Consider the following 14,677-nt stretch of genomic DNA (forward strand, 5'->3'; position numbering starts at 1 on the left):
GAAACCCATATTTGATTAGTGGTTTACCACAAACTCAGTCCAGTATCCCTGTGCTACTTTTCTGCAGTTGAATTAAAATGCTTCCCAGAGTCTTTCTCTTCTCTCTCTTTTTCATGGCCTTTCCCATTCTCAAGTATTTTAAGACCATCACAAATGGATGGTTCCATCAGATTATCTGTGGATTGGAAAAGCAGTTTCATAAATTGAAGCTGAAACAACTCTTAATTAATAATTTTTTTCATGATAGGAGATCTGTATTAGTATCAAATTGATACTCTGTTAAAATGATGAAAAAGCATCAGAAGGGAAAGTGGTGTAGCTTGGTTAGCATTTAAATGGTTGAAATGGAAACTTCCAGCTACTTCACTGTTCTGAATTGCATATTTCAAGAAGTTGAGGGGAACTGCAGTGCCAAGACTCATGTAATAATTCATAAAATTCTTGAAAAGCCATTTGGTGTAGCTGAAGTAAGAAGATTTTAAGGTCAAAGAATGTTCAGGGTTATTGTGAGTATCAGTACAACTAGATTTCAGGCCATCAAAAAATACTGAAGTACCTCTTGATTGTGTGCAATTCATGCTTAAATTGCATTCATATTCAAATAAATAATTTTCAGACTATGCTCCAGTTTTTCAACTTCTGAGTTAAAAGTCATCCTTTTTCACTGAGATGAGACATGCAGTGATTGCCGTCTCAAACATACCTCCTTCCTCAGCCCTCATGGCCTGTGATGGTTATGGCCTAATTGAAAATAGATTGCACATTGAATAGCATAAGTGGAATATTAGAATCATTGCTCATTGTTTCCTGAACTGAAGCAAAAATGTCTTGAATGAAACCATGAGACCTGTTTCATTGCAGAGCCATACTTTTTGTCTCCATCATTTTCTTCAACCTATGATAAAAATCAGATTCCCAAGCTGTGAGAAGCGGCAAATACCTTGTTTTTGAAGAACTGCATGTAGCTGAAGAGTATTTCCTAAATAGAATGACTGGAATGCATATTATGCTTGGATTTCTCAAATGTAAAGTTAAATCCACATGGAAATGGTTCAGATAAGGAACTTGTAATATGGTCAGTATTTCTGAAATTATAGCAGGTATTTTAGAAGTTTAAGTATTAGTAGAAAAAAGTTAAGACAAATATCTCCCCATACACTGTAAATTTTCCTGTTGATCTTATTACTCCTTTGCAAAAAAAGTATGCTTTTGTTTGTTCCATGTATGATAAAGTGAACCATAAGTTTTTAAAGTGTGTGTGGTAATCTAAAAGCACTAACTACATAATATATGTTGTCAATTTCTACAAAAAGTGTGTTCCAGCTGGGAAAAGGAGCAGCCGAAGTTTAATATGTAAAAGTGAAATAATTCCAAATTTGAGAGGACATATAACTGGTTTACACAGAAGAAAGATTGCTACAGAGGGACACATTTGTCAGAAAATATGAGCATCTGAATTTAAAGCATTTGCTAGCTATGGTTTATCTGAGTGCCATTCCCCCCCCCCCCCCATCTTTTCAGAATAGTTTTGTAATGGATAGTGGGGGAGATAAAGAGGAACTAGAAAATAAGTATGTCATTTGATGCTATCTTATTTTTTGCAGATGGAAAACTGTCCAAGTAAACACTTGCTAAAATTTTGCATTCTGCACTGCTAGAGAAATTCAATGCTGTAAAAGATTATTTTCAGAGGTAGGACTGTTGCTTTCTTTTTGCAGAATATGAAAGTAATGTAAAGACACAACATACAGTGTTATAAACAGGAGCAAAAAAATAATATCAAGGTATATATTCAGTTGTAAAAAGCTAATTATTGCATTGGAATCACAACTCAGTAAGACTGAATTTTTCTTTCAGCATCACAGAGCTGAGGCAAATGACATAATGACATGCTCAGTCATGAAGTTATGAAGCTGGTATCGTTGAAGCTAAAAGGCAACCTGTGGGGCTGAAAGCTCAACAGTGATGACTAAATATGGAAAGCAGCACCTGAAGCAAAAATAGTGACAATGTGAGGGAAGCTTTAGGGGTAATGATGTAAGACTTTTTGTTAAAAAAGCCCAGCAGTTCAGCCAGCCGCAGGTCTAAAATTCTTAGCTCTATGTATATAAAATTTGGAAGTCTCAAACCTGAATCACGCTGCTAATCTCTGATAACGTATGATGACGTTGACACTGATATTTCTGAATCCTTTTGCTCAGGCTCACCTTAATTGAAATGATATAACTGAAATTTCAGATGTCTTTGAGCATTTATGTCTAATTTTGAACATTTCTAACATGAAGAATCTTAATATGAACACTGGTAGAATCAGTGCAAGTATAATGTTACAGGATGCAGATACTCCTTCTGTATGCAGCATGTTTGAAATATCTCTTGTGAAATATCTGCATGCAAATAGAAACATCTTACCATTCTTAACATTTGTAATCATCCTGCTACCTAGCCCTGGGATAAATAATGCTTAAGAATCCAACCTTATTTAAGAATTAGTTAACCCTGGTGAAGTTCATATTTCCTGAAATTGTGATATATAGCTCCCTTGTTCAGCCTGCTTCAGTGTGGCATTCAGGTATTTCTCCTCTTCAGAACAGATGTTATGCGCAGTAGTAACCATTCTTTTTTTGTTTATACAGTTTCAAACAAACAATTAAGTGAATGGTTTAAGATCCTGCTAAATTAGTTAAACTGTTTTATCATTATGTACTTGTTCACATTTTTAACAGTTATAATGAGGCCATAAAATACTGGAATTGACTGAAGACTTTGCCTCTGAGATGGTTTTCTTCTAAACTATTAAGCAATATGACACTAAAGAGGGAGCTAATGTCTTATCTAAAAGCAGAGGAAGATAAAGCAGTCCAACTGGTTCAGATTGTATCAAATAATCAGCAAATTGTGTGCAATAACACTGAATTATTTCTGATTCTTACAGTTTTCATGTTTTAAAACTCTCTACTACCAATATAGAGAATATTGTAAGCTATTTGCAAGTAGCTGTTTCCATAACAGTCCAAAATTTGTGTCCTACTCAATGGCTTGTCCTTTGACGCATTTTGAATTTTCTTTCCTTTTTTTTTTTTTTAAGCAAAAATGCACAGAGAAATATCTTGCTACACATTTTTGCCACAGGTGAGTGTATTGGTACAGTTTTATAGAGAAATTCTTTCATTTTCTGAACTTGAAAGCTTTGCCTCATAGATGTACCTTTGTGGCTTTCTGAGGTATCCACAATCTGCTGTTTTCCTTGACAATGGCAATACAGATGCTGCTATCACCATGGGAATGGTACTCCTAAATGAAGCTGCTACCTCCAAAGGGGATGTTGGGAAAAGGAGAAGTAAGTTATTTAATACAACAATGATGATGTTTAAACAATTAGAAGACATTTAGAAATTACAAATTAATATCTGATTAAATTTTCAGAAGGTCTCTACCTCAAACAAATGTTTACCTTTTGTGGGGTGGAGAAGAGGAGAGTATAAAAATTATGTTGATAAAACTGCATTCACATGAAGTTTTAACAGTAAAATAAATGTTTGAGTATACTTAGCCTAGGTACAGCTTAACACTATGTAGTACTGCATAAATACTTCTTAGCTCTTGAATTATTTTAAAAGTCAGTGACATAACGATTAAGAGTTTCAAAAGGTTGTTTTCAAAATAGGCATTTAAGATTCTTAAGATTACAACATCCAGAGGAGTGTGAAAACCCTTTTACTTGGTACACTTTGACAGTATCATGTCTCCAGAAGAAGGTGAAAGTAGATGTATTACAGGACATATCCTAATCTGTAATGTCTGAAGATTTTTAAGAAGTTCTTTCTTAAGAATTCTTCTTCTCAAGTGCAACTTTTATGGTTTTTTGAATGTTGTCATTTAGAATATTTGCAGGAGTTTTTGGCAATGAATTGCATAAATATAGTGTAGAAGTATTTTATCCAGATTGAAACTTCCTCTTATGTCAAACAAACTTTTACTGAGTAGGATACAGGTAGAAACAAATATGTCCGCCTTTGTACCTTTTATATGTTTTTTCATACCCCCTGCCACTTACTTTTTTCTCTTGTATGAAGTGTCAAAGATCTTTGGAACATACCAGACCTCCTGTGCTGCTTCTGCTTTCTTTCTAGGGCAGTTCTTTAGCTGGTTCTGTGTAATACACAGTATTACAGATAGGGCTTGCCAACTATTTCCTATACAAGCACTCTAGAATTTTTCATAATAGATGGTTGAATATTGGCTAGAGTTCCCTTACCTTGATTTGAGGGTCTCCTTCAGTGAGCTGTAGATCTGCAATTTAAGTTTTAATACCTTCTACAGTATCTAGCTTTAATACCGATGTCAGAAGAGGCAATGACATGAGTTTAATAGAATATGGTCTTAGATCATGACTGAGGTCTGCATCTGAGAACATGAGCACAGTGAAATAACAGTGGGCTGCAGTACAAATTCTGACGCTCTTCCTCTTGTGGCCATTACATAGATGCTTTCTGTGTACCTGCCTTGCACTGTTAAGGCTTCACAGTTAATTCATTCATGCTTTACAGTCATACTTGTGAGTGGTGATTTCTTTATAATGAGGTGTGTTTATAAGATTTATACATGACTAGTTTTCTGAAAATAACTGCAGAAATTCTATTTTTCAGTTGACTGCTTGGTCAGTTTTAATGAAAAAATGTGTCATTGTCAGTTTCCCCAGCTTCATGGTTGCTCATCATTTGCTCAAAGGAAGCACACTTTTGAAACATGAGTACTACACTTAAATAGCAATGTTTCAGCTAAAGTAGGAATAGTATAAGAGAAGCTTTTAAAATCAGAGTATCTGTTCCAGAGTTCAAGGATTCCAGGCAAGAGCAAATGAGATACAAATAGAAAACTCTCAACTAGTTTATTAATATAGGAAAATATAGAGAATCTAACAGATACAGTAAAGGATATTTCCGAAGAGCGTATACCTTACCAACCCCAAGGACCCTGTGAAGACGATGAGGAAACCAGCTCCAAGAATCATCATCACCATGTGAGGAGGCAGGTTCTACTGTGCCAGGCGTCCCTGCAAAGGCAACATTGACCTGGATGGCACAAAGTTCTACAACCTCACATTGCATGAAGCTCAGGCTTTTATACTAACAAAAATACCAACTCATTCTGACTCAGAGGGCCAGCCTACGTCAGAAGAAGTGGCCAGCAATATCTAGAAAGGTCTCCAAGGGTCAAGACTTTTCCAGGGAGTTCTGAGGCGGAACTTTCCCGGTAGGAACCAAAACAGGACCTTCCAGGGAGCCACCAAAGTAGGACTTTCTGGGGAGGAGCTGAAGCAGGACACATCAGGGGTGAGGGGGAGCCACCATGGACAATTACCTCACGTATTAGGCTCGCCTAACACAGTATCTCAGTAGAATCAAAACATTATTTAATGTAGATGAGTGGCATCTCAGTTGTATGCATTACCTTGTAATGTGTTGCCTTTTTTTAAAAAAAATTGTTTACATGTAATTGAGCAAGCTATCGTGAACAAAAAGGTTTTATGCTCCTATTACACAGGGTGCCAAATGGTGTTCCAAATCTGATTTTTTAGTTTAAAGCATTTACTTAGTTAATTCACTCTGCCTGAGAAGACTCAAAGCACTTGCATCTGGATGCTTTCAGAAGGCCGGCAGCATTGCTCTTTATCTTCAAAACCTAAAAATTTATATTGCTATCTAGTTAAGAGTAAAAAGTGATTTGGCTACCAGACTTGGAACTTAAAATAGCAAAATATTTTAGTCACTAAGAACTAGATAAAGTAGTTACTAAACTGCCTTTGCTATTACTTGAGTCATAGGTGGTTAACTAGAGAGAACACAATTCAGTTAGTCAAGGGATACCTTTATAAATGTAATTTGTTTTCCAAAAAGAACAAACAACAACCTGGAATTACATTGGTTGATATGTATAGTTTACAGGGTTATTAAATCCATTATCAGCAGTAAGGTGTTTGCATCCACATATATTTGAGTTGCAGATTTCTTCTCTTTTTTCTTGAAAACACATTCACCCTGATGTATTATTTTTTCTTAATATCCATAAGTGTTATTTCCATATGTGTTTGAAATCCTGTTCTAAGATACTGGGGATCAGTAATCAAGGCAGTATCATAGTTGCATTTAACTGTGCCAAATTCGCTATGAATGATTGTCATAAATAATACTCTTTGTAGAGACTTCAGTTTTAAATCTTTTATGTGCTAATAAAGTTATTTTCTTTCCAGTAATATGTCTGGTGGGCCTAGGTCTAGTGGTCTTTTTCTTCAGCTTCCTGTTGTCGATATTTCGCTCTAAATACCATGGCTATCCATACAGGTAATCTTTCATTAAATTCTCATCTTATTAGATAGTTTGTGCAAGTTTAAGAATAGCTTTCATGTAAACAATCTTTATTTTTTACCACTGAAGTCTGTGGGGGCTGGAAGAAGCAGGAAGAATGGGAAATAATTAAAGCAAACCAAAAATGGTTGGAGAGCTAATGTTGTTAACATTGCCTGTTAATGCAGACCAGTTGAGCACAGACATGTAGTATATGCAGTATTTCATGAAAAATGCAAAGCAAAACATGTGCTTGAGTTTATAAACATTTATTAGATACTTATTTGTATATCTTTATAACTAAAATGTACATAAGACAAGGCACAAAACCACAAATCAGTCCACAGTGCCAAGCTGTGATTTGTCACTAAAAGTAACCTCTTTTATTGTCAGCCACACTAGAAAGAAAAGGTTATAGTCTTTCTTAATTATATGTACAGCTGTCAATTAAGCAGTTACATTTTGTCTGACAAGAAAACAAAAGAAAAAGAGGAAAATACTTGCCTTTTGTGGGTGTGTGGGTTCATCTAGGATGTCACCTACCAAGGTAGTCTAGGCTTCTGATTCACATTTTGCTAATATGTTATACATTTATTATAGTAACCTGTGAGGAACAGATGGTGTATAGCTATTGGAAACTATACTGTTCTTCCATTGGTTCCATCTTTGCTCCATTTCAACTTCTTTTTTCTGTGTGTGTGTATATATATATATATATGTTTATAAATATATACATATGTTTATAAATATATACATATGTATGCTGTTGACATAATCTAAACATGCTATGCTACATTTTACAATATAGATAATATGCATTTTCCCCCCTCTAGTTGTCCTCAGTGCATTTAAAGAGATGAGATTTTCCTTATTTCTAGTGAAAATTTCCTTTGTACTAGTCTACAATCTAGTAGACTAATCCTTCACAGAATATTCGTCTGTATTACTATTGCTGTGTATGGAAGAGTAAGTGGATGACTTGTACTGCAGTTGGTAAAATTTTGCTACTAGATATGGCATGATGAAATGCCAACTAATATATACATAAGGGAACCATTAGTACAACAGGTTCAGAAAGTTATATTTTGAAGTAGGTAGAGTAAAAAAGAACTGCATCTCTTAATGTTAACAGTTCTGTTGTTTTTACAGCCACTGTTAAAGAATCACATCAGGAATACTACAGTTTTCCTCAGATATTTCTTAGTGTTCATTTCTTTGACTAGGTCTTGTGATTAGTGCAGCAGCCAGCTTTATATTGTGTAATGTTCCACTAGTAAGGATTCCACCTTGCAAAGCCAACATCTAATATTTGAGCTAATACATAAAATTTTTCTATTAGATTTTGCTACAAGACTTTAGAACTATTTTCTTATTTACTGAGCTTATTCTCTTTATGGTCTCTCTATTGACATTTCATTAGATCATCTCAGACCACTTTTAGCATTTAATAACCTCATTCTCAGGACAAGGAAACTTCCTCTTGCAATAGGCAGAAATGCTCCTGCTTTTTACTCTTTTCTGCTAAGGAAAGAGGTCAGTAAAGGGCCCAGTAGTATCATATAGCAAGATTTTATCACTATGGAGTTAGTAGTTTGCCATCTGGGATAGTCTGTACAGCCTTTCAGTATCCTCTCTGGAGACTACCTTTGTAGCTCAACTGACTTGGGATGAAATGCAGGATCTGTTTTTCCTAAATGTGGGGTAATTTTACTTCCCATGAATTACCTAAGACAAACTTTAAAGAAGGAATCAAGAACTTGATCTGCAGCTCATAAGCTCACTTGAGAAGCACTGCCAAAGAACATCAGCCTATGGTCTGATCTCTAGTTGTATCTTCTCATAACAAGTTTACTAAAAGGAAAAAGCAGTTGTATTACTTGCCATGCAGTTTAACAGCTTCTAAAGAAAACCTGACGCTTGTTTAATTTTTAGTTCTTTCATCTTAGGAATGTTCTTATCAGCTATTAACAACATGCTTGTTTGACTGTGCCTATTTCCAGACCTTGCATGGCTTTTGTGAATGCTTGCACTAGGGTTTTTTGACTGCTGTATGATACCTAGGATGTCTGAGGTTGAGAAGTACCTTGTGAACATGAGTATGCTCTGTGAGTTGGGATGCCTACACAATACCATTGATGTTATTGCAGACGTAATTGCTCAGATTGACTACATATCCTGTAGGATCATGTATTGTAAGCTTGAAAAATCTTAATGTAAGTAAAGCAAGGGGTTTCCATCTTGCTAAGGTTTGCTGTTAATTTTGCATGGAATAGACTCACCCCAGTCCCCACAAGCTTGAAGATGTATTCAGTCAATTTTTTCTTTGGAGTTTCTAACAGAAATTGGAGTCTTATATAGATTTTGTACTCCTCTCTTAGTATGCAAGCTAAGAATAAAGGACATCAGGAATTGGGGGTGGGGGGAAGAGAAAGAGAACTGAAATCTATTAGAAGTTAAATTTCAAGAAATTTAGCTTGATATGCAATGCATGTGGAAAAGGAGTGCTCCTGTTAGTACATTAAAGCTCGTGAAGAAAGAAATCCAGGGCCGTGCTGAAAAGACCGCTTCATCACAGTCCCGTTAAAATGAGATAGTGCTGCATCATGTTGTTACTATGAAGGAATTATTAGATCCATAAACCAAATTCTGTCATAAGGAGCTAAGTAGATTCAATATCACAACTCACTAGTAACACCCATCAAGTAAATTCATAAAAGAATGAACCCTCGGATGGTTAAGTACATGAGAAACATTTAATAGCTAAGTTTTTCTTTGGTTTCTTTACTGCTCCTGCAGAATTAAGCAGGATCTTACAGGCTTATTTGGACTGTCCTAAGTTCATCATGTTTTCATGGGAATAAGTTAATCATTCAGTCTTAAATCCTCACTCAATGCAGAATTACTAGAAACCATCGCTAGAATGGATCTTTTCCTTTGCTATTATCAAATTCCATTTGCTAGTTTCCTAAATGCATAATTTACTTATCTGGTCCTTTCCAGTGTTTCTGTTGGTCTCTTAGGTAGTTCTGACCCAATTTTCTGTTGCATTATTTTAAATAACGTACTGTTAATTCTTTGATGCTTCAGTGATCTCAACCATATCATCTTCATGTCAATGGTGTAGTGTTTCTTAAGAGAAGCCTTTTTGGTTTATGTGCATAGTTCTTACGAATTTTAATGAAGTGAATGTGCAAAACACTAAGGAGGACCAGGTATATAAACTCTGTTATTTTCTCTTTCTCCTTTTAATTTAATATCCTGCATTTTAACTTTAGTCATATGTGCCGATATACAATCGTCTTTTTGTCTGAATTCCTTAGTATCTTCCAAGGAGTTCTGTATCCCATCAGTTGATCCCAGTGTACATACATCTTAAGATGTGAAATACGTCTGTTCTTTTGCTTTCCCTGGTTGTAGATTTCACCTTGAAACTGTCAGTCTTTATGTGATAAATTGTCCTCAGGCTAGTAAAGCTTTGACTTTAACAATATTAACAACAACGCATACTAATGATCTGTCAGAAAAAAGAATGTTTGTATTGGCATGCCTAAAGCAACAGTTAAAGAAAACTAAAATTGTTTAAATGCTATATGCATGATCTCAAGCATCAGCTTCACTGTCCTATTTTTAAAAAAGTCATATAAATTGTTTCTGTTCTCTCACACAAATAAGTCCTCTGTGAAGCAGCACACATCGATAAAAACTGAAACAGTAACACAACCTGCTGTGCATCCCCTTTCTCTTCAACGACCTACATGTAGTGAAGATAAATCAGAACAGATGTGGATAAACATAAAACAGGAGTCAAAAACTGGAGAAAGACTGTTATTTTCTAATGTGCATAAATAAAAGTGCTGGGAATGATGTTATTTCTTTGACCCTGGTAATGCCATTGCCATTTTTAATTTCTGTGACAAACAGAAAAGTGTCTAAAGAAGTGCTAGATAAGAGCACACATCTATAGGAGTGCTCTTTAGGGGGCATGTATGTAGGAAGGGACAGTAACATTTTGTTTAGGTTTTTTCATCCGCTTCAGGCATTTTCCAATTAAGTTTTTAATTATGCCAGAATTTTCTTATTGAAGGTTAGGGGTGGGGGAAAAAATGGTTAATTAACATGCTAGTAAAATACCCTTACGCAGTGAAACACAGGAATGGGAAAGGTGAAGCGAAATGGAGGTCAGCATTGAAGGTTACTTACCGAGCAAACACAGTCAGGGTGGATGAGCTAGCATGTAACAAATCTCTCTGCTAGAGCCATTTTTACAATTGCAGGGCTTTTTCATGCTGCACTAACCCACCTTTTTATGGGAACTAGATGAAATTTTTCATTTTGCTTAAATTTTCATTTTAATTGTTGTCATTAACTGTTGAAAGATAATGCAATAATTTTATTTTATGCTGTTGAACATTTTCCTCCTTATAATGCTGCATGAGTGTTGATAGAGCTGAGATAATCTTTTTTGGAAGCCTTCTCACCCCAATATTTAAACTGAATAAGTGACATATTAATCATATATATCAACATTATAGCAACATGGAATTTTATCTGTCAATTAATACAAATAGGAATGACAGACTATTCTTAACTAAGCCAAAAACATAAACTCTTTAAGGTAGCTTTGTTAGTCACGAAGGAGGTTGGCAGCCTCTCTTGAAACCTCACTTTAGGCAGTTTCAGCCCAAAAAGCACACAGAACATTAAAAGGAATGAGGGAGCATGGGAAAAACAAAACAGAAAACATCAGTACAATAACACAGTATTATATTCCCTTAAAGACTACATTTTACCATTTGCTGTTGTTTTAGTCTAAATTAACGTTATATGACCATCTGAAAATTCAGAGTTTTCATGCAAGTTTTCATTAGTTAGCTTGCATTAAGTAGCTTTTTTAAAGAACTTTTTGGTACCTGTAATTGAGTGTTTCATTATCATCAGATTTTCCTTTATAGCCCTTCAATATTTGGGTGTTATTGAAGAGAGTAATGTGAAGACGTTTTAGTTAAACCATAAAGAATAATCAGCCTCCCAGACTGTGTATTCGTGGAATGGAAAATACATATTCTGTATTGACTAGTTGAAAAAAACGGACTAAGCTACAAGAAAGATGAAAGATAAGTAAAAGATGCCTCATTTTCATCAAAAAACCATAATATTAAGTCAGACATGAAGTATTCATTCGTTGCTTAGAGAAAAATAGCCAGTACAACAAGAACAGACAAATTGCAAGACGCCCCACAGCTTGAGAGTTTCTGGCACTTGCTATATACACTGTATAAGAAATATCTACCCTGTATAATATTTAGCAATTGAAATTAAATGGATGTGAATAAAATTGAATAGTTATTTCTTGGAAATATAGTGATAAAAAGTAGAACAAACAATATTTGCAGACGTATAAAATTAAATTTATTAACAAACATGAGCACTACTAACAACTGTTCAATGTTCCATGTTGATTTCATGCATAATTTAACTGATTCACCTAAAGTTTATGAACTAGTAAATCTACTTTTGATAAATGGCAAGATTAACTTTCAGCACTCAGCAAAACAGGCTACTTTTTTCACAACAGTAGAAATCAGGATTATTTTAAAAAACAGGAAAACAAGAATGCACAGTTGTCAAAGCATCTTACATTCAGCATTTTGTGTGATATGTAATGTGCCTAGGCACTGTGTTCTTCAGCAGAGAAGCTGCTATTGAAATGGAAGACAAAATGGCTCAGTCTTTTCTGTTCATTTAAACCATCCAGCAGCACACTGAGTCCGTGAATATCCATGGACCTCCACATTCCTCTCTATGTGAAGAGTCCACGTTTGATACTGATTTCTAGTCCTTTAGAGAAAAGATCTAAATTTCAGGTGTCTGGTCCCACAGCAGACCTCAAGAGTGGTGTGCTTCTTCCTATAGCAAAAAGATTGCATGCTCGTCTATGAGTAGGACCTTCCTTCTGTGATTATTACCATTAGGAATGCCTCTTTTTGTATTTATGGCTTTCCTGTAAGTCTTAGTTTACCATTTACTCCTACCTATGCTACCCATTTCCAGCTAGTTCATGTCTGGAAGGGCCCAGTTTGGCCAGCCTTTCCTGTTTTGCTTTTTCCTGGTTTGCATAAGGGGACATTTTTTCTTTTTGCAGATCTATCCCAGCAGATGTCTGATTTATAATTCTAGATTTTTCAGAAATCCTGCTTACCCCCCACCCCACCTTCTTTTTGGCTACTCTCTATTTGATGGTGTTTTGGCTTTTTGTGTTTTTTCTGCCTTAGGCTTTTTTCTTCTTTGTGCATCTAGTCCCTTAAGTGTGTGTCTTATAACTTCCTTATAACTTCTGTATAACTGTCAGTGTTTACCTTATCTATATTCTGTATCACATCTCGTAGCTTCTAAAGATGCAGTTCTGTTGTAGGCAGAAAGCAAGGAACGGTAGCCATGGTAGTAGCATATTCATCGCATACAACACTGCCATATTTTTATTTCCTTACAGTTATATCATTCAGTCTTTTACCCCTCCTGAGCCTATCAACACTACCTGCCCGATTATTGTAATCTTCAGCCCTTCCCACTCTTCCCCCCCAAATTTTTTCACTACCAGTATTCCTCTTTCTTCTTAGTTCCTTTCTTATATTTGGCATTATGCATCTGTCCTAGACCTGGGTTATCTTTTTAGTCTCATGTGCTCAGCATTCTCGTACTTCTCCACTCGGCACCCAGCAATTCATCTCTTCCTGCATTTGCTCTTGCTGGCTGTTCCCTTTCAACAATCTCTTCACCCTCCAGCACTCACCCAGCTGCCATCTGTTTTGCCTTGGTTTGTATGTCTTGCCTAATGAGCTTGTCTGCTTTTCGCAGCAGGGAACATCTTCGTACTGATTCAGTCTTTTAAAAGCTTATGGAATTTGTATGTGTATTTTGTAATGATTAATTAAGTATGCCGTGAACAGAAAACTGGTGAAGTTAATACAACGTGTATACTACAGCACACTGCATTTCTATAAGGAAATGGAAGATCTTCCATGCAAAGCTAAAGGCAGTGAAGAAACCCTTCCATTCAGTAGTTCATTGCTTTTGTGTTTGCACAAGTCTTTCTGTGTTCCCATTTCCCAATTTATGAGGTAACTCTTCTTTGGTAAAGCACATAGAAAGGTATGACACACAATATATGTCTGCTTTTTTAAAATACAGAGTTTTGTTCCAGGGGTAAAGAAACAGCAGTGTCATCTGAAACTTCTTAGTTGATTAAAATATTCAGAATTTATGTGTCTGCAACACTACAGAGCCTTGCCAAGTCCTCAATACCCACCTCACTCTGGGGCCACTTAAACTGTTAAAGAATGTTTTAAATAAATCTGAAACATCTCCTGGGAGAGCTAGTTCTCACTTTAAGTGGTAAGAGCAGATGCAGAACTTGATTAAAGAGAACAGATGTTTGAAGTGCATTTTGCCTTTTAATTTTTTTAAATAGGCAAACTTAAGTTTCAGTCACTCAAGTTTTATTTGATAACTTTCATGCTTGCTTAGTAATTACTAAATGGGCTATAAAAACTTAAGAGATTATTACACAAATGTCAAATGACTTTTTAAATGAATGTTTTGAAGTCCTTGTTTATTCTTTTCTAATAATTGTGATGCTATGTTTTATATGCATTTTTCGGTATTTAATCATGTTTTCTTTCTTTTCAGCTTCTTAATTAAATGAATTCAAGAGGGATTCATTTAGAACTGCTTACCCTGAAGATAAGCTATAACTGATACTATCTACCCACCAATGTTACATGTATTCAAGAATCTTTTGTTGGTTCATCTGTTTTCGTGATAATTTATATAGTATGCTAAGAGAGAAATGAATGCAGTTTTATGCAATGAATGCCTAATTTATAGAAACATACAGTAAACGACACATTGGGAAGTGCTAAAATGTTATGACTATAGTCTGCTCAAGAGTTTAAATAAATTTCATTATAATGGTCTTCTGTTTAAGGCTTCCTCATTAACTTTAGTACATGAGTCCAAAGGGTATCGCCAAAATTTTTCACCTGAAGTTTGCAATAAGGTTTTGAGATGTGTTTTAGAACTGAACAAAATAATCATTGGTTCTTCAACTACTATTAAAAGAAATACCATGGTGGAAAGTATAATATAATGACTACATGCCTCCTGCCACCACTTTGCTTTGAAACAGTATATATGTATATAGAGTCTCTGATCACCCCAGCCATGTTGAGCTGTTAATATAGAATTATATTGTACATATTTTCATAGTAGATTTCTTCTTTTCATGGCTCAGCAGTATTTGGAGTACATAGATTGCCAGTTCATCTCTCTCT

At 35.3% G+C, this 14,677-nt stretch overlaps 1 protein-coding gene across 2 annotated transcripts in view; it reads left to right on the plus strand.

Moving 5' to 3' along the window:
• TUSC3 (tumor suppressor candidate 3) overlaps positions 1 to 14,317 on the plus strand; it is a 120,159-nt gene extending 105,842 nt beyond the window's left edge. The window contains exons 8-10 of one of the 2 annotated variants that reach the window (XM_057420299.1): positions 3,266 to 3,340; positions 6,254 to 6,344; positions 14,034 to 14,317. In XM_057420299.1, coding sequence (XP_057276282.1) covers positions 3,266 to 3,340; positions 6,254 to 6,344; positions 14,034 to 14,049 — 182 coding nt within the window. In that variant the 3' untranslated portion in view covers positions 14,050 to 14,317. Of the gene's footprint in view, positions 1 to 3,088; positions 3,152 to 3,265; positions 3,341 to 6,253; positions 6,345 to 14,033 lie in introns of those variants that run through there. The other variant, XM_057420300.1, reaches the window with a different exon arrangement.
• Positions 14,318 to 14,677: the final 360 nt, after the last annotated feature.

Source organism: Pezoporus wallicus, unplaced genomic scaffold, assembly GCF_028554395.1.
Source record: "Pezoporus wallicus isolate ANWC-B61680 ecotype Strahan unplaced genomic scaffold, APGP_CSIRO_Pwel_v1 contig_5552, whole genome shotgun sequence".
NCBI classification, from domain to species: Eukaryota; Metazoa; Chordata; class Aves; order Psittaciformes; family Psittacidae; genus Pezoporus; species Pezoporus wallicus.